Source organism: Apus apus, chromosome 6 (assembly GCF_020740795.1).
Source record: "Apus apus isolate bApuApu2 chromosome 6, bApuApu2.pri.cur, whole genome shotgun sequence".
In the NCBI taxonomy this organism is placed as follows: domain Eukaryota; kingdom Metazoa; phylum Chordata; class Aves; order Apodiformes; family Apodidae; genus Apus; species Apus apus.
In genome coordinates, this window is record NC_067287.1 from 31,927,921 (window position 1) to 31,955,892 (window position 27,972).

At 42.7% G+C, this 27,972-nt stretch overlaps 1 protein-coding gene across 1 annotated transcript; it reads left to right on the forward strand.

The window, feature by feature from the left end:
• STAT1 (signal transducer and activator of transcription 1) lies at positions 1-27,929 on the forward strand. The gene is made up of 24 exons (XM_051624202.1): positions 1-73; positions 1,957-2,085; positions 2,689-2,833; positions 4,116-4,214; positions 6,400-6,495; positions 7,182-7,260; positions 8,329-8,420; positions 9,860-10,011; positions 10,285-10,443; positions 11,841-11,933; positions 12,420-12,479; positions 13,321-13,350; positions 13,436-13,529; positions 14,376-14,417; positions 14,913-14,996; positions 15,497-15,595; positions 16,141-16,276; positions 18,067-18,122; positions 19,268-19,362; positions 21,595-21,734; positions 23,040-23,225; positions 23,831-23,906; positions 24,372-24,474; positions 25,040-27,929. Exons 2-24 carry the CDS (start codon positions 1,958-1,960, stop codon positions 25,061-25,063), a joined length of 2,268 nt encoding a protein of 755 aa, XP_051480162.1. The 5' UTR covers positions 1-73; position 1,957; the 3' UTR covers positions 25,064-27,929.
• The last annotated feature ends 43 nt before the right edge of the window (positions 27,930-27,972 follow it).

Genomic DNA, 27,972 nt, shown 5'->3' on the forward strand with positions numbered 1-27,972 from the left:
GGCGGCGCTGCGGGTATTTGTGGGCGCCGGGAGGAGGGCGGCGGGCAGCGCGCGCGGCTCGGCTCGGCAACCGGTGAGTGCGGGTAACGGCGGTAACGGCCGCAACAGCCGCCGGGGGGGGGGGACCCGCGGGCATGGCGGGGCTGGCGCGGCCCGGCCCGGGGCTGGCGCGGCCCGGGGTTGCGGTGTCCGCCCCGCAGGCCCGGGCGTGCGGGGTGTCCGGCGGAAGGGACGGCTGCCCACCGGCCTTTGGTCCCCAGCTGCCGCGGTGGGGGGGGGGCGGCGGGAGCGCGGGCAGGAGCGGGGCCGAGGGACACCCCCCTTGCGGGGGTACTGAGGCACGCCGGCCCGGACAGCTCTGAGGCAGCTGCCCGTGCGGGGCTTGCAGCAGGGTCTCTCTTCCCCAGAGACACCCGTGGGCTGCGGTCGTGTTGCCCTGAGCCAGGGGGAGGCAGAGCAGCAGGACGGACTTTGCGCCCTGCACTTGTCCCTGTGTCCGTGGCAGGCTGAGCCCTGCATCCCAGGACTGGCATCTCTGATGCCTCCTCCACAGCCTGTGCTGCCTTCCCGCTTTTGCAGTGTTTCCCTGCTTGCCTCCCCAAGGATTGCGTTGCCAGCCTCTTCGGCTGCTTCTCTGTCGCTGCTCCTAAACCCTTTTCCAGTCTAATTGCTTTTTAGACACAGGAATATTAGAGTACATCTTCATCTAGGCACCTGGGGGAAATAGCCAAGCAGACTAACTTCATGCATTGGGACAAATTCTTCCAGCTTTCCTCAACCGGTGTCCCATGGAACTGCCTCAGTGGCACCACAGCATGCTCAAGCCTTGTGTTACCTGCAGTCTGAATCCCATGCAAATCACAATCCTAAAAACCCTCTCTTTAAACATAATAGCATTTTTTACTCATGCTTACTTCTCACACACAGCACACACCACTCAGCTGAGGGAACTGGCATATAAACATAAAGGGATTTGTCAGGAAGCCACATATCAGATGGTCCTTCACCCTGTTGCTGCCCTCTTCCTTGGATAGGTCCTATTACCCCCCCCTTTTTTTTTTTTAAAGGCTGCAGATCCAAGCACACATGCATCTCACCACCCATTTTCTCAGCCTGGACTGTTCCTTGAACATATCTCTTCACATGCCATTTCCATTACAAGATGATCACCTGCAGCCCAGTGAGAAGACACTGATGGGTCTGCAGCAGGGCCCATATACCAACATACAGCCACGCTGTCAGAAGTGTTATCCTACAGCGTAGCTTCTCTCAGACATACTGGTTCATTTTAAGTAACCTGTGTCTACTGCAGACATGACTTAATTTAGCCTAAAAATTTGATTGTGGGGACTAAAACATATAAAAGGAAAAACAGCTCTCCAATACTTCTCCATTTAAAGTGACTGGAGATCCAAGTACAGTTTCAGCGCAGGTAACTGAGGACAACACCTGAAAATGGACCCATAGAGGTTTCTTAGTTTTCCACTCTCACTTTTTCCACCTCTGTGTGGTCGGGAGTACGTTTGTACCTCAATCCTGCAGAGTACAGATAGCAAATGCACAGGTCCTCATTCCCATACCCCTGTTAAGCAAGAGAGCTGTAGCACTACCAGTACCTTAAATGCTCTGAAAAGGGGTTCAAAGGAAAATAAAAAAATGCAAGTTTTCATACAAAAGGGCGATTTAGCTTCAAGTTACTTTTCCTTAAGTAGTACACTGTCTTATTTTGCAATTTTAAAAAGAAATTTCTTTTAAAACAAGCACGGAAGTTAAATTCAGTTTTAATGAATAGCTTTGTGAAGCTGTTACAGCTGAAAACAAAACGTTTGCTTGCAGGAAGCACTTTTCCTTCCCTACTCCTCCAATTTTGCCATTGTTCATGAAAACTTTAACTTAGTTGCATTTCACCAGTTTATTCCAAATATTGCTTAAACATTTGCATCATTTTCTCTTCAGGATGACTCAGTGGTATCAGCTACAGCAACTTGACTCCAAGTTTTTGGAGCAAGTTCACCAGCTGTATGATGACAGCTTTCCTATGGAAATCAGGCAGTACCTGGCACAGTGGCTGGAAAACCAGGATTGGTAAGCACAGGAATTTGCTTTCAGGTTGTGTGATAAGCCATGTTCTCATACACACAGTTACAGGCTGAAAAATACTGGGGAAGCAAGCCGCTGGGTGAGCCTTTGCTGCTGGTAGGACACTTCAGTAGCTCTGTGGGTGCTGTAGCCTGTGTTCCTACCCCTTTTCAGGGATTTCAGAGGGTCCTGACACCTAGAGTAACTCATGTTTCCCTCAGTTGGTCTGTAACAAAAGCAACTGTTTTAATACTGATCAGCTCCTACCCTGGCAACTCTCACTGTTTGCCTGCTTTCAAATTTTGCCAATACATGTGGAGTGTCTTTTTAGAAGAGTGGTACAACATGCACATGCATCAGGTTCACTTTTAGTTTCTTGATGTGCATGGAATGGATAAATTAAGTTACACAGAATGTGCCAACAACAATACAAATGAAAACATTTCTGTATAAAGGAAAATAAAGTTGAGAGAATAAAACTGGTTTATGTTTAGTGCTTGCATACACTGCAACAGGACTTGGGGATTAAAGATAAAGTACTCTTGTACGCATTTTCTGAATGCTGTACTGAAAGTCTATTTAACACAAACATGCCTTAAATTATTCTAGGGAACATGCAGCCACTGATGTATCATTTGCTACAGTGTTATTCCATGACCTGCTGTCACAGCTTGATGATCAATTTAGTAGATTCCTGATAGAAAACAACTTTTTGCTGCAACACAACATAAGGAAAAGCAAACGTAATCTTCAGGTATGCCTGGGGGAGGGTGTGTGTGTGTATATGTGTGTATATATATATATGCTTGAATTGCTGCAATAGTGCAATTGGATGCCACTAAACAAACTAGCCTGCCATGAGTGGTTTTCCCAGGGAATTTCCTAATTTAAAAGCCAAATTTCAGATGTTGTCTGTTTTTATTTCAGTTCTCTACAGTTAGAAAATTACTTTCACTACCAGTACAGGTACAGCTTCTGAAAACTCTAGAAAGCTGTCTTTTGTGAGGTATTTACTGTATGTATTTGGAACACTTACTCAAACGTAGTTTCACTTACACCACCCCTTCCCCAGCCAGTTTCCTCAGTGTCCTAACAAGCCTCTGATGCAGAACACACACAGGGAAGAAATCCTCCCCTTGTAGCTGCAGAATTACAGTTAATAACAAAGAACAATACGATGCACTTCAGGGCATGATATTGTACTGACAAAGAAAAGTGCTGAAGCAACTGACAGTGAGCACCAGTCCAGAACACACTCTTAGGTGACTTCCTTTCATTAGTCAGTCCTCACCTCCTTTTTGTAGGACTCCATGTCCTATACTCCATGAGTATCTTTCCACAGTCACCTTCTCCACAGCCTACTTCCCACTCACCTAACTTCTCACCACAACTTGGTGACTAGGGGAGTGTTCTCTGAGGAGAAAATGACCAGGCTGTACTTAGCCCATAGTAACTATAGACCAGAAATGAAAGATCAGTCAAGAAGACCAGTACAGCTCAGCAACCCCCAGGGGAGCACCTTCCTGGGCAGAGCAGGGCAGTACACCATTCAGAGCATGGTTCAACCAATTTGCTGTGCATGTGAAACAAGACTGAATTTGTATCAAGCCTCAACTGTGTTCATAAGTGGCACTTTACATCAGTGAGCAAGAGCTGTGCCTGTCAAACTAGAACACCCACCCTTCAAAACCAGCAGCTCTACTTCAGGGGTGTGGGATGGTGGCTCTTGAGAGAGGATGAGCTTTCTAGAACCACAGGGAAGTGTCTCAGTTCTCTGAGTAACATCTCTGGCCTTTTCCTGTTGTTTTGTGCAAATGCCCATCTCCTCATCCACTAAGGAACTAAAACAGAAACTCATTCTTGGAGATGGTTGCAGCTGTCACACTTCTTGTAGCCTTGGGAGCATGCTATGGCACATGTGTGCCCTGAGACACACACACAGCCACTCACTAATCTCTTTGCCAATCAGCTCATTGAAGGACAAGAGATGAGAAGTATGAACTTACAAGTTCTAACAAGGCTCTCTCTAATGCCAGGATAACTTCCAAGAAGACCCAATTCACATGGCAATGATCATCAACAACTGTCTGAAAGAAGAAAGGAAAATACTGAACAGTGCCCAGTTGTCAAGTCAGGTAACTTAGTCTTGGAATACCTGCTGCAGTTGTATCTGCCCTTTCCTATTATTTGGGACTGAGGGAGTGGAAAAAGATTGAATGAAGAAACATGCTGCCCTCCCTCTGCCCAACGTGGTTTTTTTAAAGACATGAAAGTGAAAAGTACTATGTAGCATAGAATCACAGAATATTTAGGGTTGGAAGGGACCTTCAAAGACCAGATACCTAGTTCCAAGCCCCTGCCATGGGCAGGGAAACCTCCCACTAGACCAGGTTGCTCCAAGCCCCATCCAACCCAGCCTTGAGGACTTCCAGGGAGGGGGAAGCCATAGCTACACTGGACAACCAGTGCCTTACCACCCTTACAGTAAAGGATTTCTTCCTAATATCCAGTATAAATCTAATACCACTTGGATAGTGCATCTTGTTCGTGCTATGCAAGGCATTTAGATGGGAAATGGCAAGGAAGCAATTTTTATTCCTTGAGTGGTGTGATCTCTACAATTATTTTTTCAACAGGAAAGCTGGGGAGGGACTTTTTATGAGGGCATGTAGCAACAGGACAAGGGGTAGTGGATCAGAGCAGGAAGAGGGGAGATTTAGGTTAGACATTATGAAGAAATTCTTCACTGCGAGGGTGGTGAGACACTGGCACAGGTTGTCCATGCAGGAGGGTTGGAAGTAGAGGATCTTTAAAGTTCCTTCCAACCCAAATCATTCTGTGATCATTCTCCTTCCCAGTTATCTCAAAGTATTTTTGTTTTGTTTTGTTTGTTTTGTTGTGGGTTCTTTTGGTATTGTTTTTTAAATGAAGCCCATTTCTTTCCTCTGAACCACATTCCTTGGCTGTTCTCTGACCTCTCATGTTTTTGATTTTTCCTTGGCAAAAACCATTCTACAAGAGAAATTCTGCAGTTGGAAAAGACATGCAAACTAGACAGCTAGATGTAACCCCCTTATGCAATAAAGCAATGACTGACCAAGCATAGTAAGTGTTGATACCACAATGCTTTCCTTTAGAGCAAGGTTTTGAATGCATGTTGTAGAGAGTGGAAAGGCATAGGCTTTCAACAAGGGTTCTAAAACTACCATGTCCAAAAGCAGCTCCTCTGAAAACGTGACTGTCAAAGCCAACAAAGCCACTCCCTGCTCCCTTGTAGCTGCACTGAGCTGTTCAGTTTCTATTCTGGCACATGAGGTAAGGCACACACAGCTGCCTTACCAGCACACAGTACATTTGCATCATCAGAAAGGGAAACAAGTCTTCCCACACTTGCTCTTGGCACTAGGTACAGCATCATGCCCTACTGCTGCTTTCTGGTAAGCAGTCTCATTTCCCAGAGCTCAGAAGATAAGCTGCAGAGCAAGCACTGTTATAAGCATCTTAAACACCAAAGGAGAACCCCAAGTGTTAGACTGTGCTCATATTGCCTTAGTGGTCTAGTTTAAAATCTGTGATAGGGGGACCTTTGCTAGTTTCCCAAGATAAGTACTGTAGATGACTTTAGTTTAAGTTGAAGCATCAGTCAGAGCAAAAATGCATACCTGACTGTCCCATGTTAGAGAAACAGCAAGTTTCTGACACCAATAGTAATGCTAATACAGGGAATGAAAAGAAAAATCTGTCTTTCAAATTACTGTAAGCCTGAGTTGATGTCATGCAGTAAGATTCCTGAATGATACTGGGTAAGCTTTGAAAGAAGCTCTGTTATACAGAGATCTACAGTGTGCTTGAATGCCTTCTAGGAAAAAAAATGCATACCAGGTTACCCCATTTGCCTGTACCCAAGACCTATCTTGTTCTTGCTCTTAGACTGTTTCTCTCCATATCCTCTATGGTTGAGTCTGACATTTAATGTAGATGTCACCCAACATACAGGGTCACCAATTTAATTAAATACATTTAAAAGATGCACAAAATAAACAAGAGAATAGATTTGTGCAAAGAGAAAAGAGGATATGTTTATAGCTTTTTATTGCTATGATGAAAAAATGCAGCATCACCAGCCATTTTTAATCCTTTTTTTCTTGCAAATTCACTCAAATTTGATTTTATATTATAAAGCCTTCATAGGATTTATCAGAACATTTTTCATTAAGCTGTTTTGCCAATGAAAAACACTAAGTTACATTAATGAAAAATATTTGCTGTCTTGAGTCACTCTGGTTTGACTTTTGTTTTTGTTCTTCTTGCTTCCCTCAGATGGAAGTGGGGAGCATACAGAACACTGTGGTTGGGATGCTGGACAGGCAGAAGGAGCTTGATGCAAAAGTTAAGGCTGTAAAAAACAGTGTTGTGGTAAGTACAGTGTAACTCTTTAAAGTGGTGTTTGTTGATTCATACCTGTTGAAAAGCATTCAGTACATAAAATAAGGTTTTCTAAAATGACAAGTAAAAACAAGGTATTGGTTTGTTTTTTAACTCTATCATCAGTGACTGTTTGAAAATAGAAACTAATTATTTTTAACAGCACCACAGTAGAGACAGATTTGACTGGTTTAAATCAGTCAAATTTCTTGTGCTTGAGTTTCAGCAACAAAACCTTTTTATCTGAAATACTAGCAACTGAGAAAGAACTCTTAAGAAATCATATACTGACCATTTTGTTAACTAGAAGATAGTTATTTTTCTATTTATTATTTTCATTTAGCATGTAGGTGTTTGTCTGCAAGCAATGCCTAAGAGTCTGAAAGTGTTTGTTTAAAATGCTGTGTGCTGTTCCAACTTTTTCTGCTGTAGCCAGTATAGACAGTGATGGCTCCTCTGTATTTTATAATTAGCAGATTTTAGTTAGCTGAGAAGGAAAGGTAAATAAAAGGTGAAGTCTAGGGGTATTTCCTGTTAGGGAGTTACAGGAAAAAGTATTGCTGTACAACTGGACTTCATCTCTGTAAATGGCTGGTTCTGGGGCAGCTCCCAATCAGAAATCTTGCACTACATGGAAGTATTTAACCATTGTGGCCACTTTCATTTGTGCTTTATAGGATGTGGAGCAAGACATCAAGACTTTAGAGAATATGCAAGATGAATATGACTTTAGGTATAAAACCTCACAGAACAGAGGTCAGTAATTTATCAAGGACATACTCTATTGCATATGGTTTGTAACTCTGCTGTCTTATGTCAGAACACTAAACCAAACATTGTGTAGTCAGAGTTGCTAATAATGTCCCTCCCTTATTAATTCTTTATGCTGAAACCTAAATTCCTGAAAATCTGTGTATTACTCTAACAGAGTTAGTACCTTTGTTAACACAGCATTCCTTTGTCTTCTACATCCCTTTCCTACTAGAAATAGCTAACCCTGTAGACTGACTATTCAACCATACATCTAAGTAGTTCATTTTATGCTTCTCTTTGCCATCTTGTATTTTAAAAATGCTTTTCCTGCTTCAAGTTTTGTAGGCCCTTGTGTACTGAGGGAGGCACATAGAGCTGTAGTCCACACTGGTTTCATTACATGATCTTGGTCTTTTTCATTACTTTGTTCTAAAAAACACCCCTTCAGTTTCCAACACATGATGGCAGTTGACTGTCCCTCAGAAGAGGGGCACGTTCAGAAGATGCTAAGGGGAGCACTAAGCCGTGATCTTCCTCTTTGTACTCCAAGGCAGGTTAACACTTTCATGAGGCAGAAAACTACCTCTAACTTAAGGTCAGGGAGCAGCAGAGGTAGCAGCTAGGGCAGCTGTGTAGGATCTGTCTGCCTGGGCTACTCACAGGAGGCTGTAAACATCCTCCCTTCAAAGAGTTAGCTTCTATTGCCAGGTTAGTTAATAGGAGTCACACATGTCTGAAGTCAGCATTAAAACAAATTGCTCTGTGTGTATCTTTTAAAAAATCAGGTTGTTGCTCTAAAAAGCAAGCAACTCTGCAGTTACTTCACTGGGGTAATGGATTTTCCTTGCATTCGTGCTCTAAGTGTAGGCTTTGTCCTTCCAGAAAGGGGAAAGGAGAAATCACAAAAACGTCTAGGAGGCAGTAAATATTTCCTCCCTTAAGCTTTCAAGGTATACTTCACTTTGTTAGCCAGGCAGGGTCCCTCTTCCCCCCAGTGCTTCCCTGTTCTCAACCAGCATTACCTGCTCCACTCCTTCAGCCTCAACTTCACAATTTGGACTTATTTTACAGAGCATGACTCCAATGGTGTGTCACAGGAGGAATATAAGAAGGAACAGATGAATCTCAAGATGATGTTTTTATCACTTGACCTCAAGAGAAAGGTAACAGACCAGTTTTCTTTCAGAAGGCAACCACACTTCATTTTGAACACACATTCATTTTCATTGGGTTGGCATAAGTTATATGGAAGAAGGCTTTTCTATTACTATTAGTTGAACTAAGATTTCATTTTTTCCATCCTGATTGAAAATCTAGAAACTCTGTAAGCAACTCTTCTAATAGCCTTTATCCAACTCTGTCATGTAAAGCTGAAACAACAGTGAGAGGGAAAATATCACATAATCATAGAATCATAGAATCCTAGGGGTTGGAAGGGACCTCGAAAGATCATCTAGTCCAACCCCCCTGCCAGAGCAGGGTCACCTAGAGTACATCACACAGGAAGGCGTCCAGGCGGGTTTTGAATGTCTCCAGAGAAGGAGACTCCACAACCTCTCTGGGCAGCCTGTTCCAGTGCTCTGTCACTCTTACAGTAAAAAAATTTTTCCTGATATTCATCTTAAACCTCCTATGCTCCAACTTGTATCCATTACCCCTTGTCCTATCACTGGTCTTCACTGAAAAAAGCTTAACTCCATCGTCTTGACACTCACCCTTTACATATTTGTAAACATTGATGAGGTCCCCCCTCAGTCTCCTTTTCTCCAAACTAAAGAGACCCAGCTCCCTCAGCCTTTCCTCATAAGGGAGATGTTCCACTCCCTTAATCATCCTTGTGGCTCTGCGCTGGACTCTTTCAAGCACTTCCCTGTCCTTCTTGAACTGAGGGGCCCAGAACTGGACACAATATTCCAGATGTGGCCTCACCAACGCAGAATAGAGGGGGAGGAGAACCTCTCTTGACCTACTAACCACACCCTTTCTAATACACCCCAGGATGCCATTGGCCTTCTTAGCCACAAGGGCACACTGCTGGCTCATGGTCATCCTCCTGTCTACCATGACCCCCAGGTCCCTTTCACCTACACTGCTCTCCAGCAGGTCAGCCCCCAACCTGTACTGGTGCATTGCGTTTTTCTTCCCCAAATGCAAAACTCTACACTTGCTCTTGTTAAACTTCATCAGGTTTTTCCCCGCCCAAGTCTCCAGCCTGTCTAAGTCTCTCTGAATGGCAGCACAGCCTTCTGGTGTGTCAGCCACTCCTCCCAGCTTGGTGTCACATTTTTGAGGAAAAACAGATTTATGTTAAAAGGTGCTTCTCTCATTGCAGTGCTCAAATCTACAGCAAGCACTGGGTGCTCCCAGATACACACTTGGGACAGGTGAATGTGAGACACTGGCTGTTTAGGATTCAGCAATGCTGAATGTGCATTGTTTCTTCACTTAATATAGCAAACACAAGCTAAAAAGAAGCAGGTGTTTTAGGAAACACCCTCTGCTGACAAACTGTTACTTCAAGATCATTGCAGAATTTTACAAGGCTAAAAACAGTACTTAGTTTTCCTGTGTTTTTAACAGAGTAATTTAATATTCTCTATAGGAAGTGGTGAACAAGATAGTGCAGCTGCTGAATGCCACAGAGCACACACAGAGTGCTCTTATTAATGAAGAGCTGGTGGAGTGGAAACACAGGCAACAGACTGCCTGTATTGGTGGCCCACCCAATGCCTGTCTTGACCAGCTACAGAACTGGTAAGTCTCCAGTCAATGACTGCATTGGCTGGGAGCTTGAAGTGTGTGATTCTGTAACACCAGATCTGTGAAATACACTAATTATGCATATTACACATTTTGATTCTGTCACAGCATAACTACATTTCATTGGTTTTACTACCTCAGCACGTTTCAAATTAGCAAGAAGTGTTCTCTGTGCACTGCCTAGTCCTTAGGCAGCCTCCTGGCTGGTGTCTCAGCATTATTGCAATACAAAGCCATGCTAAAAGTAATACAACTGTGTAATTCTAGGTTCACCACCATTGCTGAAAGTCTACAGCAAGTTCGTCAGCAGCTCAAAAAGCTTGAGGAACTGGAGCAGAAGTTTACCTATGACCCTGATCCCATCACAAAAAATAAACAAGTTCTGCAGGATCAGACACACAGTCTTTTCAAACAACTCATCCAGAGGTAACAGACAAAAAGGGTCTTTTTTGCATTTTTGTGAGTAAATGGATGGAGGCCACCTTTCCTTCTGTTCCCTCAGTGTCCTGGACACTAGCTTCCCATTTTCTGAGGCTTTCCTAGGTTTGTCACAAACATTAAACTAAAGAACTGGTTTTGAGATTTATCCTATTTAGGGTTTCCACAAGTTTAGGCCCACTGAAAGGGTTTGTGATCAGTCATCATTGAAGTTAGCAGGAGCTATGCCACAATATGCACTGCTTAGAGAATTAAACTCCTAGTCTGTTTGTCCTTTCCTTGCTTTAAGCTTCAGTCCTGCAGAGGTCAAGTAAACAGAGGCAAGAAGCCATCCACAACAAGCTATGCTCAAGATAAATACACACTAGATTCTCCAACCCTTTGTCTCTGGATGCCTGCCTTCTCTTTGTCTCCAGCATGGAGAGGCCAGCCATATTGCTGTACCACCTCTGGAATGCAAGTTACTGTAACTCGTATTTGTCCCACAGAAGATCAGAATCCTTTCAATATACAGTATACAGGAATACATGCTGCAGAAGACTTGAAACTAGTAAATAAAAGCAGGGGCTTAGATACTGTAGGCAATACCTTGTTATGGGGGGCTAAAACCCAGGTGTCCAGAGTCCCATTCAGATGTTTTGACCACTAATCTTCAATTAGAAAGCACAGGTGCTGCTTTTTAATTAAGTGAAGGCAACAAGAACTACAGAAGTCCAGCTACAGTTAATTATCTGTCAACTGCTCTTTAGTTGTCTTACTTGTGAGTATAGTGGAAAAAAAAGTGTCCATGCTGCACAGGACTTGGTAAACAGTAAAAATACTTCAGAATTTATATCTCCACAGCAGTGTGCTGCACAAAAGATGCCCAAGACAGCAACACTTTGGAGTATATCAGAACAGGTTAGCCTCAGGAGTTTGATACATGGGGCTAGCTAGCCCTCATCAAATCCCTAGCTAGCTTATCTGGCTCTTGGGCATGTGTTGTTACTGAGCACTGTCTCACAGTTCCGTAACCAAAAGACCGTAGCAAGCACTGGGAAGTGGCAAGTGAAGCAACACTCCTCACTTGGATTATGCCAGTTGCATCACCATGTTCACATGCTGTTTGATTTCAGGGAAGTTCAGGGTAGCACTTTCCCTCCTCAAGCCATCAGCCTAAGAAAAGCCAGCCCTCATGAAGTCACTTCATACTTGCAATATTTCTAGTGTTGATGCAAGTGAAAGAAATCCACACAAAGACCTCTGTAGATTGAAACTGAATGAATAAAGGATCTAGTACTACTGGTAAATCACCATTCTTCTAAAGCTCACTTTTTAATGTAATTTCTTATTCCTTAAAGACAACATAAATAAGTTGAAGTGTCTTTAATCTCTTCTTTCCTTAGCTCTTTTGTGGTAGAGAGGCAGCCTTGCATGCCAACGCATCCTCAGAGGCCATTAGTTCTGAAGACAGGAGTACAGTTCACTGTAAAGCTGAGGTATGTTTTCCCCTTCCCCATCTTATTTTGAGGTTAGCCTTTTGTGTCATTGCCATCCTACAGCCAAGGGGATTGCACTTCTTACTCAGTAGCCCAAGTGCTGAGGTCAGGAGAAGGGTAGTGCCATGGGGCAGAGTGATGTCTTCTAGCAAAGTTTAACTTGCATTTAGCTTTTACTCTTCACCAGGAGTTACCACATGTACAAGAAACACTCTGGAACAGCAGAACACACACGCAGACCTCTTTGTCATGCAGAAGAGTAACTCCTTTGCCCTAGTTTCCTCTCTAAAGTAGGACCTGGGATCAGTGTCTACAGGCCTTGCTAATTTGTCCTGTCACTGCAAGTATGGTATGTCTCATGGAGTGAGCTTGGAGTTTATATGGGGCCCTGAGTTGTGCACCATAAATATACCTATGATAAGCAGAGTGATAGAAGAAAACCTGTCCTTTGCAATTGTCATCATTTAAGAAACCCTCTCTTTCCAGATTGCTGGTGAAACTGCAGGAATTGAACTACAACTTGAAAGTGAAAGTTCTATTTGATAAGTATGTTGCATTTTTCTCATCCCTGTGTGTTAGTGGTAAACAGTCCTCGTGTTCAGAAATCCAAAAGGCACTCATGTGACAAGTATTCAGCTGGCCAGGAGCAGGCTGTTTCTCCATGGCAGCAAGTGCATCCTCCCTTTTTCTTACCCATGTCCTTGCTCTAGGTCTCTGTCATTAGAGACCTGTCACAAAGCACGGAAGACCTCAGCATTTGCTTTAAGGGTAGGGAAAGAAGATAACAGGCTCTCCAAAATAACAACAGTGGCTGTAAGGTCATGAGAGGCCTGTGCTTTTAGAAAGCAGGTGGGTTTTTGTCTTCACACTCAAGTTTTTAAGAGGCATTCTGTTCATTTGAGACAGATCTAGGGTCCAGAAACTTGATTGAAATGGAGAAAAGGAAAAATAAATACTTATGTGGATGTGGGAGCTGAGGCTTTGAGAAGTGCACCAGATATAATACAACTCTGTAAAACCCTAACTGGTGGGAAAACTGATTCAAGTGATGCAGCAATTCATTCAACAAGCTGGATGCTTTTAAAGTAGGTTTAGAATGACAGTACTGTATACTTTTTCTAAGAGCAAGAGTTAAAGCCTATGTATTAAAAAAAAAGGACTTACTTTGATTACAAAGCCTCTATAGCAAAACTTAAGCCTCACTAAGAGATAACCTGTGTAGCACAATTTTGACTGCTTGAACCAATTGGCTTCTCCTTTGCACAAAGGATTTCACAGCAGCTTTTTGCCAGTTCTCAGGCAGCTACTAAAACACACACCCACATTTTCTGTATCTGTGGCAGAATCTTAAAGAGGTTTTTATTATTTGTCTTTTTTTTTTTGACAGAGACATAAATGAGAAGAACTCAGTCAAAGGGTATGTTACAGGTTACGTTACAATTTGGGATATTAATATTGGGTTCTTTCAATCAATTTGAGACTATTATTTTCTCTTTGTGAAGGTTCAGGAAATTTAATATTTTGGGAACGAGCACAAAAGTAATGAACATGGAAGAATCTACTAATGGAAGTCTAGCAGCAGAATTCAGGCACTTGGTAGGGGATTTTTTCTTCTATTGACACATCCATGTAATTCTGTGGGTAGAGGGTGTGGTAGGATGGAAACAAATTGCTATTGCTGTGGAAGTCATTGTTTACTTTTGCATAAGAGGAACTGAACATCTTCCTTTGTTCTTCCCTTTTTGAAGTTTTTGGCCTGTTTCAACTGAAATGCTTTTGTCACTGAAATGAGGCTATAGATGCAAACAAGAGTATTTGCTGCCATACAGCTTATGTTGCACTGAGTTCTTTGGAGGAGAATGAGAAGATTATTAAAAATGCTAGGTGGGAGATCTTGGAATAGTTTAAAGAGCTTTGAAACTGGAAGGGAAAAATTGTCTAGGAGATGGCAGTTACAAGAAATTGTGCCTTCAACAGACTGTGCAACACTTGATCCGCAGATTGCAAGATAAATCATATTGGTTCCATCATTACAACAGAAATTAAAAATGCAACTCCTGAACCAGTGAACACGGAAGTCTCCCTTCCTTGCCCAGATGAGATACTGCCTGAAGTTTATTGTCCAGTTTAGAGGGGTACTTTGACAAACCAGTATTTCTGATTCCTCCAGATTGCACACTGCTTCTGTTCTTCTACAGCATCTTTCACAAAGGCATTACATCAAAAGGGTACAATATCTGTTTTCACAGATGAATGGGTTATAAAAGTGCAGCAGTTACATATAGCTTAATCCCTTGGCTTCCTCAGAACCAAATCACATCAGATGCTAGTGTAGCAAGTCTGCAAGCAGTTGAACAACTGGAGCAGGCAAACCTTTGCATCCCTTACCACTTTCATTTGTGGCTGAAGTAAATGAGTGACAGGGTTTTTGTTCCTTTGCAGCAACTGAAAGAACAGAAAAACGCAGGAAGCAGAACAAATGAGGTAAGCAGCACTAACCTTGTTTGTAAAGCTTTTGCCCAATGCTAAAAAGGTATTCATGCATTTAAGATAGTCCTCCACTTAGTGCCATTAAGAAATACATAGGATGACAGATCAATAGGAGAGGAGTTCAGTGTTTCTGGGAAAAAAAGTCAGGAGGTAGGAGGTGTTTACAAGTGAGAACTGCTGCCAGAGTGGTGTCCCTCTGGACTCTCCCTCACTGACAGCTAGCTTTAACAGGGCTTTCTGACAAGGACAGATTTTTCTGTGGCTTTGGGGTAGGAATCAAAAAGGTACCAAGAGAATGCCCATTCTAACAGTTTTAGGAAGTTAGCATTGACACTTGACTTTGACTTATATGCTGTTTCTGAGATCCAGAGCAAGTAACCATGGACTATAGAGGTTCCCTCCCTCATGATAAATGCCTTACCTTCCCCCCAGGCAGTTTTCAGTCCCTGAAAGGTTCTTATTTTTTAAATTACTTGCTTTTCATTAAAGGGTCCTCTCATTGTAACAGAAGAACTTCACTCTCTGAGTTTTGAGACACAGCTGTGCCAGCCTGGCTTGGTAATAGACCTAGAGGTATGTCTTAGGTTAAACAGATGGACTTAAATTTCTGTGTCATTCATACTGAAAACCTAATTTTTTTTTTTTAGAAGTACTTTGATATCAAACACTTGTTATTTCAAAATGTGACAATTCCCAACATCTCTGTATACACATATAATGTGAGAATGCTGTCAATCCTCTGGATAAAGAGGAGTAGATGTGCTTTGCAAAGTATCTCATAACCAACCCATGTTTTAAGCTCTCCCAATTATCTGCTTCCATTTATTTCAGAAGCAAGATGCTAGGAACTATGTTCCCAACAGTGCTGTCATAACCAACATTAAATGGGAGTCTTTACCAGACAAAAATCACCTGAATCTTTCTAGTACTTCATCATACTTGCACTTTTTCCTCTACATACAAAGTTCAAGTGAAAGGACCATGCAAGCAGAAAATTACAGCAGAGTAATGCAGAGAAGGACTGCAGCAGGGGTACAGGCCATCTAACGTGCTTCCTTTTGTGTCCCTTTCAGACCACATCCCTTCCCATTGTTGTGATCTCAAATGTGAGCCAGCTTCCAAGTGGATGGGCCTCCATTTTGTGGTTCAACATGCTGTCTACTGATCCCAAGGTATTGAAAAAAACAACCCAAACACAGAAAACTCCAAACACACACACACTTCTACCTCTTTATGTGCAAGAAGAGGAGCCTCCACAGTTCCCAAAATTGTATCAGAAATACTATACATAATTTTCAAGCATTGCCCATATATGTGGCTGCTGCATTTTTTCCAATCAGTTGACTGAATGGAGAATCACAGTGACCTACTTACCTATCCTAAGCAGAAAAAATTTTAAGACTCACATAATTACACACTGTATTCAGTATATACAGTGAGAAGCAAAATAAACATTCAGGAATTCAAATAGAGCATACATGAGTAATCTAGGAGTTCTGCCCACTGGGAGAAGACATGCCCAAAGCAAAGTCCAAGAGACTGCTTTTCCTGGCAAGGCATGCCTGCCAGAATAGCAGCTTGCTATTCTAGATTTGTCTCAAGCTGACATTCATTCTTAAGTCTGCATTTTGTTTTGGCAATATACTTCTGTAAATTCAAGTGACATTCCAAAACTAATGTTTATGAACTGTAGATTGTATTTTCCCTTCCATTCTAGAACTTGTCCTTCTTTCTGAATCCACCTTATGCAAAGTGGTCTACACTTTCTGAAGTTTTGAGTTGGCAGTTTTCATCTGTAACAAAGAGAGGACTTAACCCAGATCAGCTGAGCATGCTGGGAGAGAAGCTACTTGGTATGGTCTGCTTCCAGGGCTCTGGACCTTTTGGTTCTACTGTTTCAATTGAAGCTATTTCTACATCTGTCCTGCTAACTATTTTAAAGCTTTCGTTGACTGTCACACCTTTTTGCCTCGTATATTATCACTTCATAGCAATGGAGTGTTTGCCAGTTTTCAGTAGAGTTTGCAAATGGAGGTCAGGTCACAAGAAAACCTCCAGTTCTAACTTAGGAAGGAGTTCTATGCATTAGGGCAGTGCAGACTGGGGCTACTTCAGCCTTTTGAAGAGCTTTTTGAAGGTAGCTGTTTCTTGACATTTTGTTGGGGGGTTTTTTTGGGTCAGTTTTTAAATCCATCACCATCAATTGGAACTTCATGCATGCCCCCAAGTACAGGCAGGGGTTTATTCTATCCACATAAACACAGTTGCAATATTAAAGTGCAAGCACTATGAAGGATACTAAATTGGATGGATCCCAGATGAGAGTCCTTAGTAAAAGCCTAATTGTCCATGAATTTTGTTTTCCAAACTCCTTGTCAGTTCTCCTGATAGGCAAAGCACTTGACATAGCTACTGAGTTTGCATAGTACACTACAGATAAAATACTGTTGAATCAGTATATTCCACTAACCTTAAGTTTCAGAAAGCATTCATATTTAAAAGGATTTACCATCTGTGTTTCTAGGTGGTAAGTACAACATTGCAGTCTCTAACTCCGTTCCTCTAATTTCCACAAGACACAAGATCTGACAAAAAAGCTTAATGATTTAAGAGGTTAGTTATCCAAATTCCACAGGAAGAGTAATTTCTATTACTCTTCTTAACCATCAGGAAGAAAAAGTGACCACTGACACATTTCTATGGTCAACTTTCATTTCAGAACTTCTGAGATGCCTTGTCAAGCTCTGAGTAACAGTAGGGATGCTATTTAAATCTTCTCTCTACAGCTAGAAACGTTACACTACTGAAAAAATCCAGGTCGCTGAACATTATGTATTTAGGATCCCTTAGTGCAAGGGGACACAGAATCTAACAGGGTGCCAGGATGCAACTGACCTGCTGCTTTTGTGATGTGAAAGTTGACAAAATCTCAGTCTCAGGTATCACAAGTTCCCTAACCCAATTTATTCTGGGAGAGATGGGAGGAAAAAGCAGCAAATTCCTGACTACTGAAATCCATAGCATGATCTGGAATGGAAAGACCATGGCTCTGAATACAGTCAGGGTCTGGAAAGCTTCAGCTACAGTAGTCCTAGTGTAGGATTTTCTTTGCTGTTTTGATGTGGTTATGAAACACTGCTAGCATAAAACCAAAGCAGGGTAAAATGATTGCAACAGGAATGAAGTCACTCTTTGGTTGGGGTAGACCTAGGAAGAATTTCTGTGAAAAAACCTACAAGTCAAAGTTGAGACAGGAAAGCTCTTAACCTCAAAAATGTTGTATGGTCTATCGAGCTCCTACAGAAAAGCCTATGGATGGCAATTTTCTTCTGCTGGAGAAGAGATGCACAAGATTTCAGTCTCCTTCCCAGAAGAGTTTTCAAACTGGCAGGTGTGAGGTGTAGCACAGTGCAGAAAGTGTCATTATTATTTTGTTCCCCTTACACAAGGTCTGGTTCAAATACATTGGGTCATTCTTACACAGTGAACTTCTCCAGAGGGGACAAACTGTAGCCTTGCACTTTTCTTAGTCCAACAGCTCAGATTTTAAGCAAACACTCAGAACTGGATGCTCTAAGTACTTTTCTTTCAGCCTTACTGAGTAACTTATGGAACATGACTGAAGTAAATTTATTCTGTTCAGGGCCAACAAGTGGAGGATCTCAGGATGGCCTTATCCCCTGGACAAGATTCTGCAAGGTATGACTGCAGTTTCAAATTGAAGGTGGAACAGGAAATTTTGCCTTGGGGTGTTGTTTTTCTTTTTGGTGGAGGGAAGGTTGGTGGTTTTGGTTGGTTTTGTTTTTTAACCCTTTTTCAGCAGCAGCCCCTAATTATTCTCTACTTTCCTAGTTGTGGGAGGCTTTGGTGGTGAGGTTAAAGTAGTAGCAGCAGGAAGAAAAAGAGCTTGTAAGAGCAAGGAGTAGATGATTTTGAGATTTCGAGCTGTGTAAACTATACAGAAAAAAGGCATCTTTTAAACACAGCATCTTCATCATTATTAAGGCAATTGCTATCAATAGTTGAAAAGGAGAACTGTTCTATTACAGCAAGCAGCAAAAACTCCAGCAAGATGAGCAATTCTTTCTCATAGTGAAAGGCACTTCCCAGAGCAGGGGCAACTGAATTAGGGCAAGGATTTAGTTAGCACAGGGCAGCCAAGAGGGTCAGCACCATGGCAGAAGGCTACAGCATGAGATTTTGTAACCCTGGCTGCAGCAGGACAGGAGAACCCTTGACACTTTTTTTGGCTTTAAACCCTAAGCTGGTGTAGATAAGCAGGAGATGACAGCAGACAGTAAGAGACTCCAGGGGAAGAGCATAGCTCTGGTGACCTACAAGCACTCAAGTTCATTAATATGAGTCTCATGAGAAACTGAAATTGGAGTCTGAAGAGAAAGTGTCTAAGCTGTCCTGCTAGCCAGCCTGGTTGATGGCCCCATGGGATGGTTTGGATGTCCAAGAGCTCCAGTAAGGGTAGTGCCTAGGCAGGAACCAGAGCGTTTTCTCTGTTCTCAGGCCAGTGTTGCTGCAGGAGAGATGATGGATTAGATGTTTATGGGTATTTTAGGCTCAGGCAGGCTTCCCACACTGCCTCTTGCCTTAAGATTCAGTACATACTTCATTCCCAATAGTTTCTGTCCTTCTAGAGTAGAGAAACAAAGGAAAGAAACCTATGAGAATATGGAGATGTTGGGAAAGAAGAAAAAGGTGAGAAAAATGCAAGAACAAGTAGATGCTGTCAGGACTGAGAGCTTGCTTCCCTTCTACTTCATAAAACTCATGCTTCAATATCCCTGTTCTTCCCCCATCCCACCCATACCTTTCCATACTCTGAATTGCAGGAAAATATAAATGATAAAAGTTTTCCCTTTTGGCTGTGGATTGAGGGAATCCTGGAGCTTATTAAGAAGCATCTCCTGTGTCTCTGGAATGATGGGTAAGACCTGAGTGAAGTTAACAAAGATGTAGCTATTGCCTTATTTAAACTAGCAGTTTCATCCTCAGTTTGTGAAATTGGTTCTGCAGATACTTGGGATAAAATAAAGTAGAATTTTCAAGCAGAAAATCTGGAGGAAATGAATTCTAGTAGTGAGGAAGCCTCCAATGAGGCAACTGCTTTTAAGCAAGAATGCCAGATGACCAAGCTGTCCCATTTAAGTCACAGAGCAGGGCTTTGAATTTTTTTTTTTTTTTTTTACTCTGCTGCCATTCTTTCCACACCCTAGAACAGAGCCTCTTTTGTGTTTGACAGGGAAAACTAAAGTGCACAAAGCATAAGTCAAAGTGATCATCCATCTTGAAAAAAAACAACAAACAAGAGACCTACCGACAAGCAAAGATTAATTCTGAACCTCCTCTGGGTGGCAGCAGCCAGACTCTGAACTTGAGTCTGCAACAGGAGCCCAGAAGGAAGTCCTACCAATTTTAATAGAGTATTAAGTAGGAAGACTCTGCCAGATGGAAAACCTGTTTCATTTGCCTTTTAATACTGACTTAGTAGACTTTAGATTTTGGTATTGCCGATTTCAGAAGAAATTGCTGCCAGAAACAGGCTTAGCCAAGGCCACAGTCTTGCCTTTTAAGTTCAGCTGCATTATGAAACCCTGTCAATAGTGCACTCAGTGGAACATCCCCCATGTCTGCAAAATCTACAACAGCAGGAGGCTTCAAATTATTACCCCCTAGCTCCAGATGAGCTCTGTCAAAGCCCTTCACACTACAAGCCTTGTTTCCCTGCCTGAAGCCTACATATTTCTTAGCTAAGTGGAGTCCAGTGCAGCAGGAACTTCTGGCACCATTACTGAAGCAGAGTTGCCACTCTCTCCCATTTGGTGCTCTCCCTCAGTGCAGATGTGTGCCTCCAGGACTGGTTTTGCACATGGCTTCGGCAGTACAGGCTTTAATAGCACTACTCATTGCTCTAGGTTGAGAGCAAGCCCCTCTCCAGGGTTTAACTGAAAAAGGAGGTGCAAGTTAAATCCAGAACGTAGTCAAAACCACAGATCAGTACTACTAGTTTTTCCTCTCTTGGCTGGCTCTGTTGGGTAGTCACAGAGCTTGGTTTTCTAAAGGCAAAAATAGAAACTGAAAACTCCTATTCAAATGTCTTCACAGTTTGCAAGACACCAACCTATAGTATTCATGAGGCTATAGACTCCCCTTGTATACAAAAGTATAAGTATTACAGTCTCAATAACACTCACCTTTCTTCATGCCTGAGGCATGGGAAGGCTAAAGAGCATCATTATACACATTTGCTACCTTAAGCATGCCATTAAAAAAAAAAAACAACAACAAACAACAAACCACACCACCTACAAAACCCCAAACACCCATAACTCTGCACAGCCCACACCACCTGAAATTTCTAAGCAAAATCAAATATATTTAGCAGTTTGTCCTAGAAGTACTTTCCCTAATTTAATGCACAGGAGGACAGTAGTAGTACTTTTTAAATACTACTCAAAGCTTCATTATTTGTGGAATACTTTTAAGGAATAACCAGCAGCACAAAGAAGCTCTGACCTGTTAAAAACAGCTGTCGAGTTTTGACCTGGTTGATGCTATAGCTCTGGCTTGTACAACTTCTCCACAATACCTATTCAAGCCAATCAATTTCTTAAAATTACCACGCTGGCCTCCTTGCCTACAGAGGAACATTTGCTGAGCATAGTATATTTGGTGGGGGGCTGAAGTCACACAATCTTAACAGCTCATCTAGAGAACACACACAAGGAACAAAACAAACTCCACACTTTATGGGTGCAGTCTGGTAGCTAGCAGACTGTTTCATCAGCCAATGCTGAGAAACACCTTCATGTAGTTTTGAAGTTAAAACTTCTAACTGGAATCTAACCGCATTGCACACGTATAACTTTACTTCTACTTCCACAGCCCAGTTTTGACAACAGAAAATAGTCTCTTATTCAAGCTCAGGAAAATGATTGTATAAGCCACCTGGCAAAAGGAAGGGTGCTGAGGGAAGGTCTGGTGATGCACAGCTTCCACAGTGCAGCAGCCTTACTGCTAACTTGCCAGCTGTTCACAGGACAAAGCCTTCTCTGAGGCTTTTACAAGTACTTTAGCTTTTTAGTTTTCCCAGCTAGCCCAGCACAGCTTAGATTTTATGTTGAGGAGTAAACTCAGCTTTTTCTTTTCAACATTACAGCTGCATCATGGGTTTCATCAGCAAAGAGAAAGAACGTGCTTTATTGAAGGACCAGAAACCAGGAACATTCTTACTAAGGTTCAGTGAAAGCAGCAAAGAGGGAGCAATCACATTTACTTGGGTAGAAGAATCTCAAAATGGTAAGTCAGTAACAGAGAACATCTTGGTCTTCACAATATAAGCTCACACCAGAGCAAGAAGCCTTTATGCTCTTCTCTTCCACACAGAGAACCAATACAAGACACCACCTTAGCAGCACTTCCACCTCCCCCTTACAAGCCACAAGCCGTAGCCTTACTTGGTGTAGTCCATAAGCCACACAGTAAATTGTTCAAGGTTCCAGCTAGGACTAGTAACACTTCCCATGTACTGCTTCTTGCTTGGAAGTTTGCTGAGGACAAGATGACCAGGCTGCCTCCCTGAGGTCTCTCTTAGCAAGAGACCTTTAGTACCCACACACCTGCACATCCTCCAAAGTCTTATGACCTTCCACATCAAAAGATTTCTTTCCCAGGAAAAGTGCAATACAGCCAAACTCAGCCCTCTATACTATTGTTCTCTCACAGTACTTCACCTGGTGTACAACACTCCTTTCTCAGAAAGCTTTCTCTAACTCACAGTCCAACACATCTGTTCCTACCTTCCCACATTCTCCTCAGGTAACCACATATTCACTTACTTGATTTTCCTAGCAGGTCACCCTCTTCTCATTTCCAGAAGGCCTGATGAAAAGGTTACTTCTTCACTTAGTAAAGCTGCATCTCTCACCCTATTTCCAGGAAGCCCAGAGACTTAAAAGCCACAAAAAGCTGTAATCTCCCCTGTATCCAATCAGGGTTCTTCCCTTACCATCCGACTTGAATCAACCCCACCTGCCAGGCTGATGCAGTTGTTGACACTTCACTTGGATGAGCCCGGAATCTAGAACACCTGGAGGAAAACTGCTGCATGTACCCGAATTACTCCTTTTCCTTTGCTGCCTTTGCAGCTGAAACATCCAAAAATTGAGCAAAGGATGATAGCATTTGGAGCATTTAAGGTGGTTTTATCTATCTCCCTTTATGATTCATAAGAGCTCCGAGTGGTGGATTGGGATCAAACTTCCTAATAGGCATTAAGGTTTGAATCACATCATGTTGAAAAGGTAGCACAACTTTAATTAGGGAATGAAATACCACATTCATTTCCACAGCCCAGTCATTCTGAATACAAATGCACCAAAAGCCATCACTATGTGCTCTCCCCCACATGCCTTCCTACCCCACAGAACAGTTGTCCTTTCCCTTTGACAGTTATTAAATATTTACCTGCATCACAGTAGGTGCCATCCAGGTAAGCCCTTTGTTCACCTGACATCTGAATTTCTGGCAGTGGCTGCAGCTTTTCTGGATGTTTTTTTTCTAAAACTTTGAGACTTGAAGAGCTGCTGTGTCTCTCATCTGCAGAGCCCCAGTTCCACTCGGTAGAACCCTACACCAAGAAGGAGCTCTGTGCTGTCACTTTCCCCGATATCATTCGCAACTACAAAGTGATGGCAGCTGAAAACATTCCTGAAAATCCACTGAGATTTCTGTACCCAGATATACCCAAGGACAATGCCTTTGGAAAATACTACTCCAGGCCTAAGGAGGGTGAGTGCTATAAATGGCTCATAGAGTGTAAGTGTGATGTTTGTTCTTGAGATACGTGGGCACTGGATAATTTCTGTGGCATGGAAAGAAAGGGTAGCAGTTGGAGAGTTGCACTGGAGTGCTGCTCAGCTGAAAAGTGTCTAAGTAGGTTCAGAAAAGGTCTGCTCTTGAAGTGGCACAACATGAGAGCCAGTCAGATCAAAAACTGAAAACGTAATTGTCCCTGGCCCCCTAATTCAGCTTTCATCTGAGCCTGGAAGATATTTCAGAGATGCATGTTCCCACTAACTGCTGGAACCATTACTCATTTGACTATTACACGGGACTGATCCTGGCTGTGTGGGCATGGCAGGATGTGTTGATACAGTTACATCAAACTTTACAGCTGTTTTTATTCCCTATTTTCTATAGGGAAAAAGTGAAAAGGAAAATCTGACCCCCAAAAAATGGAATAAATTAACCTTAGTGCTGTAAAATGCGTAAGAAAGAGACTTGCACATTATCTGGGTCACAGGCTTTATTTTTGCTACAATAAAGATGGCAATGTGAAGTAACCTGGCTAAAAAAAGACCAAACATTAAGCTTTTCTTTTTTTTTCCTTGAAGCACCAGAACCCATGGATGTAGATGGTCCCAAGGGTACAGGCTACATCAAGACTGAGTTAATTTCTGTATCTGAAGTGTAAGTTTCCACAGAAATGCTGGATTTTTAGGATCTAATAATAACTTTTTAGCTGTAGTTGATGCCCCTTCATAATATTTAAGGTGTAGGCACCTCTGTCAAATCTTTCCTCTCTTTCTCTTGAAGAATCTGATCACACCACATTCATGCAGTGCTATGTTTTGAAACACATTTTAAGGTAAAAACCCTAGAAACTTGCAGGTAGTGGTACTGGCAAATAATTTCTTGAAAAGCAAGTTTTTAAAGACTTGTTGGACTTGTCTGGTTATAATGTAGATCACTGCATAGTCCCAGTTTCCATTTAAAGCCATGTTGGCTTTGCAAAGCATGATGTATTTCTCACAGGCTAGGTCTTCTTAACAGGAGACCTCATTAGTGGCCCTTCAGGGCTCAGAGCCAGACATGGTGGTCCAGCTGTGCCCCACTTTAGTGAAGGTTTGTCCCTTGCTCTTCTCTTTCCATTAGCCACCCTTCCAGGCTCCAGTCTCCAGAAAATCTGCTCCCAATGTCTCCTGAAGAGTTTGATGAGGTGTCTCGGATGGTGGGCTCAGCAGAGATCGATACTGTGGTACATATCCCACATCAGCCTCTTGTGGGAGGGTTGAGCTAGAACTTGCTCTTCTTTTTTTCCCTTCACACATCAGAACGTGTCTCTCCAAATGCATAGGAAAAACTGGGAATCCAGAGTTAGACTGGAATTGCTATCAGTTGTTCCTCACACTTGTTTGTAAAGACAGGGGTGAAGAACAGGACAGTGAATGTTCCAGGGTGTATCTTGCAGGGGAAGGGAGGACAGGAAGGGAGGGAGGAGTAACACTGTAGTCCTGCCTGGGGGGACCTGGGGTGGGGAGGGAAGCTAGAGCAGGGGTACAGCTTGGAAGTGTTGCCCTGCCAAGCTTGTTGAGATCCTGCCTGTTACCAGAGCACTGCCAGCCTTTGGGGTGCACATGCTTCAGACAAAAATTCCAAATGAAAGCATGGATTTTTTATTTTTTTCCCCATGGTAGTTTGACCCAAAGATTTGAATCTGGTGCTATGTAGGGAGGACCTGGTTGTGCTGTGTGTTTAGCCAAGAGTAGACCATGAGAGCTCTACTTGGCTTGTTTAATTTACATTTACTGTTCTTGCTGCAGATGTGTTCAGCATATTCAACTTAAAGGCTGAGTCTTCTACTGCATCATTAAGACAGCTGATCAGCTTATGCATCCTGCTCTGCAGTCAGTGACTTGGTGACACGCTTCCCTCTGATTCTTTGGATTCTCAACCTGAAGGTCCAGTAGCAGTTTTTAACTAATGCAAATAATAAACAGCAGTCTGGTTTTGTTTAGAAGTTCTTTATTAAAGAATTGCTAGTTACTGGGATACCATGCCAGAGTGGAGGAAGAAGGGAAAGTAATGAGAGATCCTCAGCAAGAGCAATGGGAGAAACATGGCATTTTTTGCTTAAGAGAATTAGTTAAATTTAACATTTAAAACAGTTGGCTGTATGTAGAAGGTTTCAAAGGAAAGCTAGTTCTTTTGCAGAGGTTCTGTTTAGAAAGCTTGCACCTAAGAATCACAGAACTGTTCAGGTTGGAAAAGACCCTTGGGATCACCAAGTCCAACCATCATCCCTACTCTACAGAGTTCTCCCCTAAACCATATCCACCAACACCACATCTAAACAACCCTTAAACACATCCAGGGATGGTGACACCACCACCTCCCTGGGCAGCCTGTTCCAGTGTCTAACCACTCTTTCTGTGAAAAAATGTTTCCTAATATCCAGTCTAAACCTCCCCTGGTGCAGCTTGAAGCCATTCCCTCTTGTTCTGTCACTAATTACCTGTGAGAAGAAACCAGCACCAACCTCTGTACAGTGACCTTTCAGGTAGTTGTAGAGACTGATGAGGTCTCCCCTCAGCCTCCTCCTCCTCAAACTAAACGTTCCCAGCTCCTTCAAGCGTTCTTTATAAGATTGATTCTCTAGGCCCTTCACCAGCTTCCTTGCCCTCCTCTGTCCTCGCTCCAGCACCTCGAGATCTCTCTTGAATTGAGGTGCCCAAAACTGGACCCAATACTCCAGGTGTGGCCTCACCAGTGCTGAGTACAGGGGGACAATCGCCTCTCTGCTTCTGCTGGTCACACTATTTCTGATACAAGCCAGGATGCCATTGGCTTTCTTGGCCACCTGGGCACACTGCTGGCTCATATTAAGCTGCTTGTCAATGAGAACCCCCAGATCCTTTTCTGCCAGACACTTTCCAGCCACACTTCCCCAAGCCTGGAGCATTGCTTGGGGTTCTTGTGGCCCAAGTGCAGGACCTGGCACTTGGCCTTGTTGAAGCCCAGACCATTGACATGAGCCCAACGATCCAATCTATCCTCTTTTAATTGTGATGACCTCATTCTGCACCTCCTGCCTGTCTCCTAGCTCATGAGGCTGCGTAGCCTATATACATATTCTATATATTCTGCATAGTTACTTCTGAAGATGGAAGAATTTTCATCTGCATCACAGAAGAGAAGCACTCTGCAGGTATATGCCCCACTGAATCCATGTGCTGCTGAAGTTTGTCTTGGTTTTATCTTTCCTAAGAGCAGGGCATGCTGGCAGAACATGTGTCAACAATGTTATCTGCATTTCATTTTTGCTTGTTTCTCAAGGCGAGATCTTTTTGCATAGGGTGTCTAGCACAATCTTTCTCATGAAGAGCAGTTCTTAGGACACCACTTTAAAGCTGCACTGGCACATGCTGAGCTAGCAACTCAACATGTACAATCAAGATTAAAACCTCTACAGACTGCAATCATGCTGTCTAGCAGCACTATCAGACAAAATGAGAGCCTACTCTTAAATCGAGTATGTTTTTACTCACTGTTCTTAATCTACCAGGGTGTGGCTCTGGGTACTCCTATCTTTTACAATAATCCATGCCCCCTTTAGGCTGCAACAGGTGGAACAGAACTTAATTTTCTCATGCACTGTGAACCAGGGCATTTATTTTAACTGTTGCTTTGAATAGCTAGAAGGCTTTGATGATGAAGTGGTTTTGCAATTAGAAATGAGGAACAGGAAAGCAAAGTCAAAGTGTATACTGAGTAATGGCTGCAGGTTATGCAATCTTTAGTACTTAAAGGATGAAGCTGTGCTTCCACCAGAGGAGGAACATGCTTGTTTCTCAGCATGTTTGAAGATGATTAACAACTCATAGTTAAGAGGAGGGGTTGTCTTAAGTGTCAGGTCTCTTGGATGAAGGGCATGCATTGGTGCAGGCTGATGAGCACAGGGGCTGCACAACACCCTGGATCCTGCATGGTCACGTACAGGACCTGGGCAGCTGGCTCTAGGTGGCCCTGCTTGAGCAGGGGGGTTGGACAAGATGACCCCCAGCAGTCCCTCCAACCTCAGCCTGGCTGTGACTCTGTGACACAGTTGCTCCTGCAGCTTCTCAGCCCACTGCTATCTATTCCCAGTGCCTGCTGGAGCAGTGGTGCCCAGTGCAACTCAGAGGGATTGCAGAGCTACTTCTGTACTTAGAAAATAACTACTGCTCTGCTTAGAAGATGACTGGTTCAATGTAGTGTGTTGTGCCCAGGAAGACTGATGTACCCCCTGCAAAAATCAGGGAGAAAGAAAGTTCAAAGGACCTAGACCACATAACGTATTTAAATGGAAAGTACTGCTAAACTGACTTATTTTTGGTGCGCTGGGTTACTGAGGTTAACAGTGCTACAGAATCTCACAACTGATGACTTAATACTTTTATTGTAACTAGCTGAATGTGTATCTTTGTTGTAATAAGAAAAAAAATCAAGTGTTTGTTTCTTGAGCTACATGCACCTTGTACTTGTGTTCTATATGCAGCAGTTTGTTTTCATTACTATTATACTTCATCGACCAGGGTGAAATTCTCTTGTGAAAGTTAATGCAATGGCCTTATTCATGGCTTTGTCTTTACATGGCCAATAGTTCTAAAAGCAAGGGGTTTTCCCCAATAAAATATTCTTTTGCCATTTTAAATAAATGGAACTGTCAGTTGACACTTGTCCTTTTTCTTGTGTTTTGGGTAGTTCCATTATAATG

Bases quoted from the DNA above. Each gene is read 5' to 3' on its own strand.
- STAT1 (XM_051624202.1), top strand. From the start codon at position 1,958: ATGACTCAGTGGTATCAGCTACAGCAACTTGACTCCAAGTTTTTGGAG. The intron at 21,735-23,039 runs GTAAGTCAGTAA...TCTCATCTGCAG, and splicing joins GGTAGAAGAATCTCAAAATG to AGCCCCAGTTCCACTCGGTA. The intron at 23,907-24,371 runs GTAAGTTTCCAC...TCTTTCCATTAG, and splicing joins TTAATTTCTGTATCTGAAGT to CCACCCTTCCAGGCTCCAGT.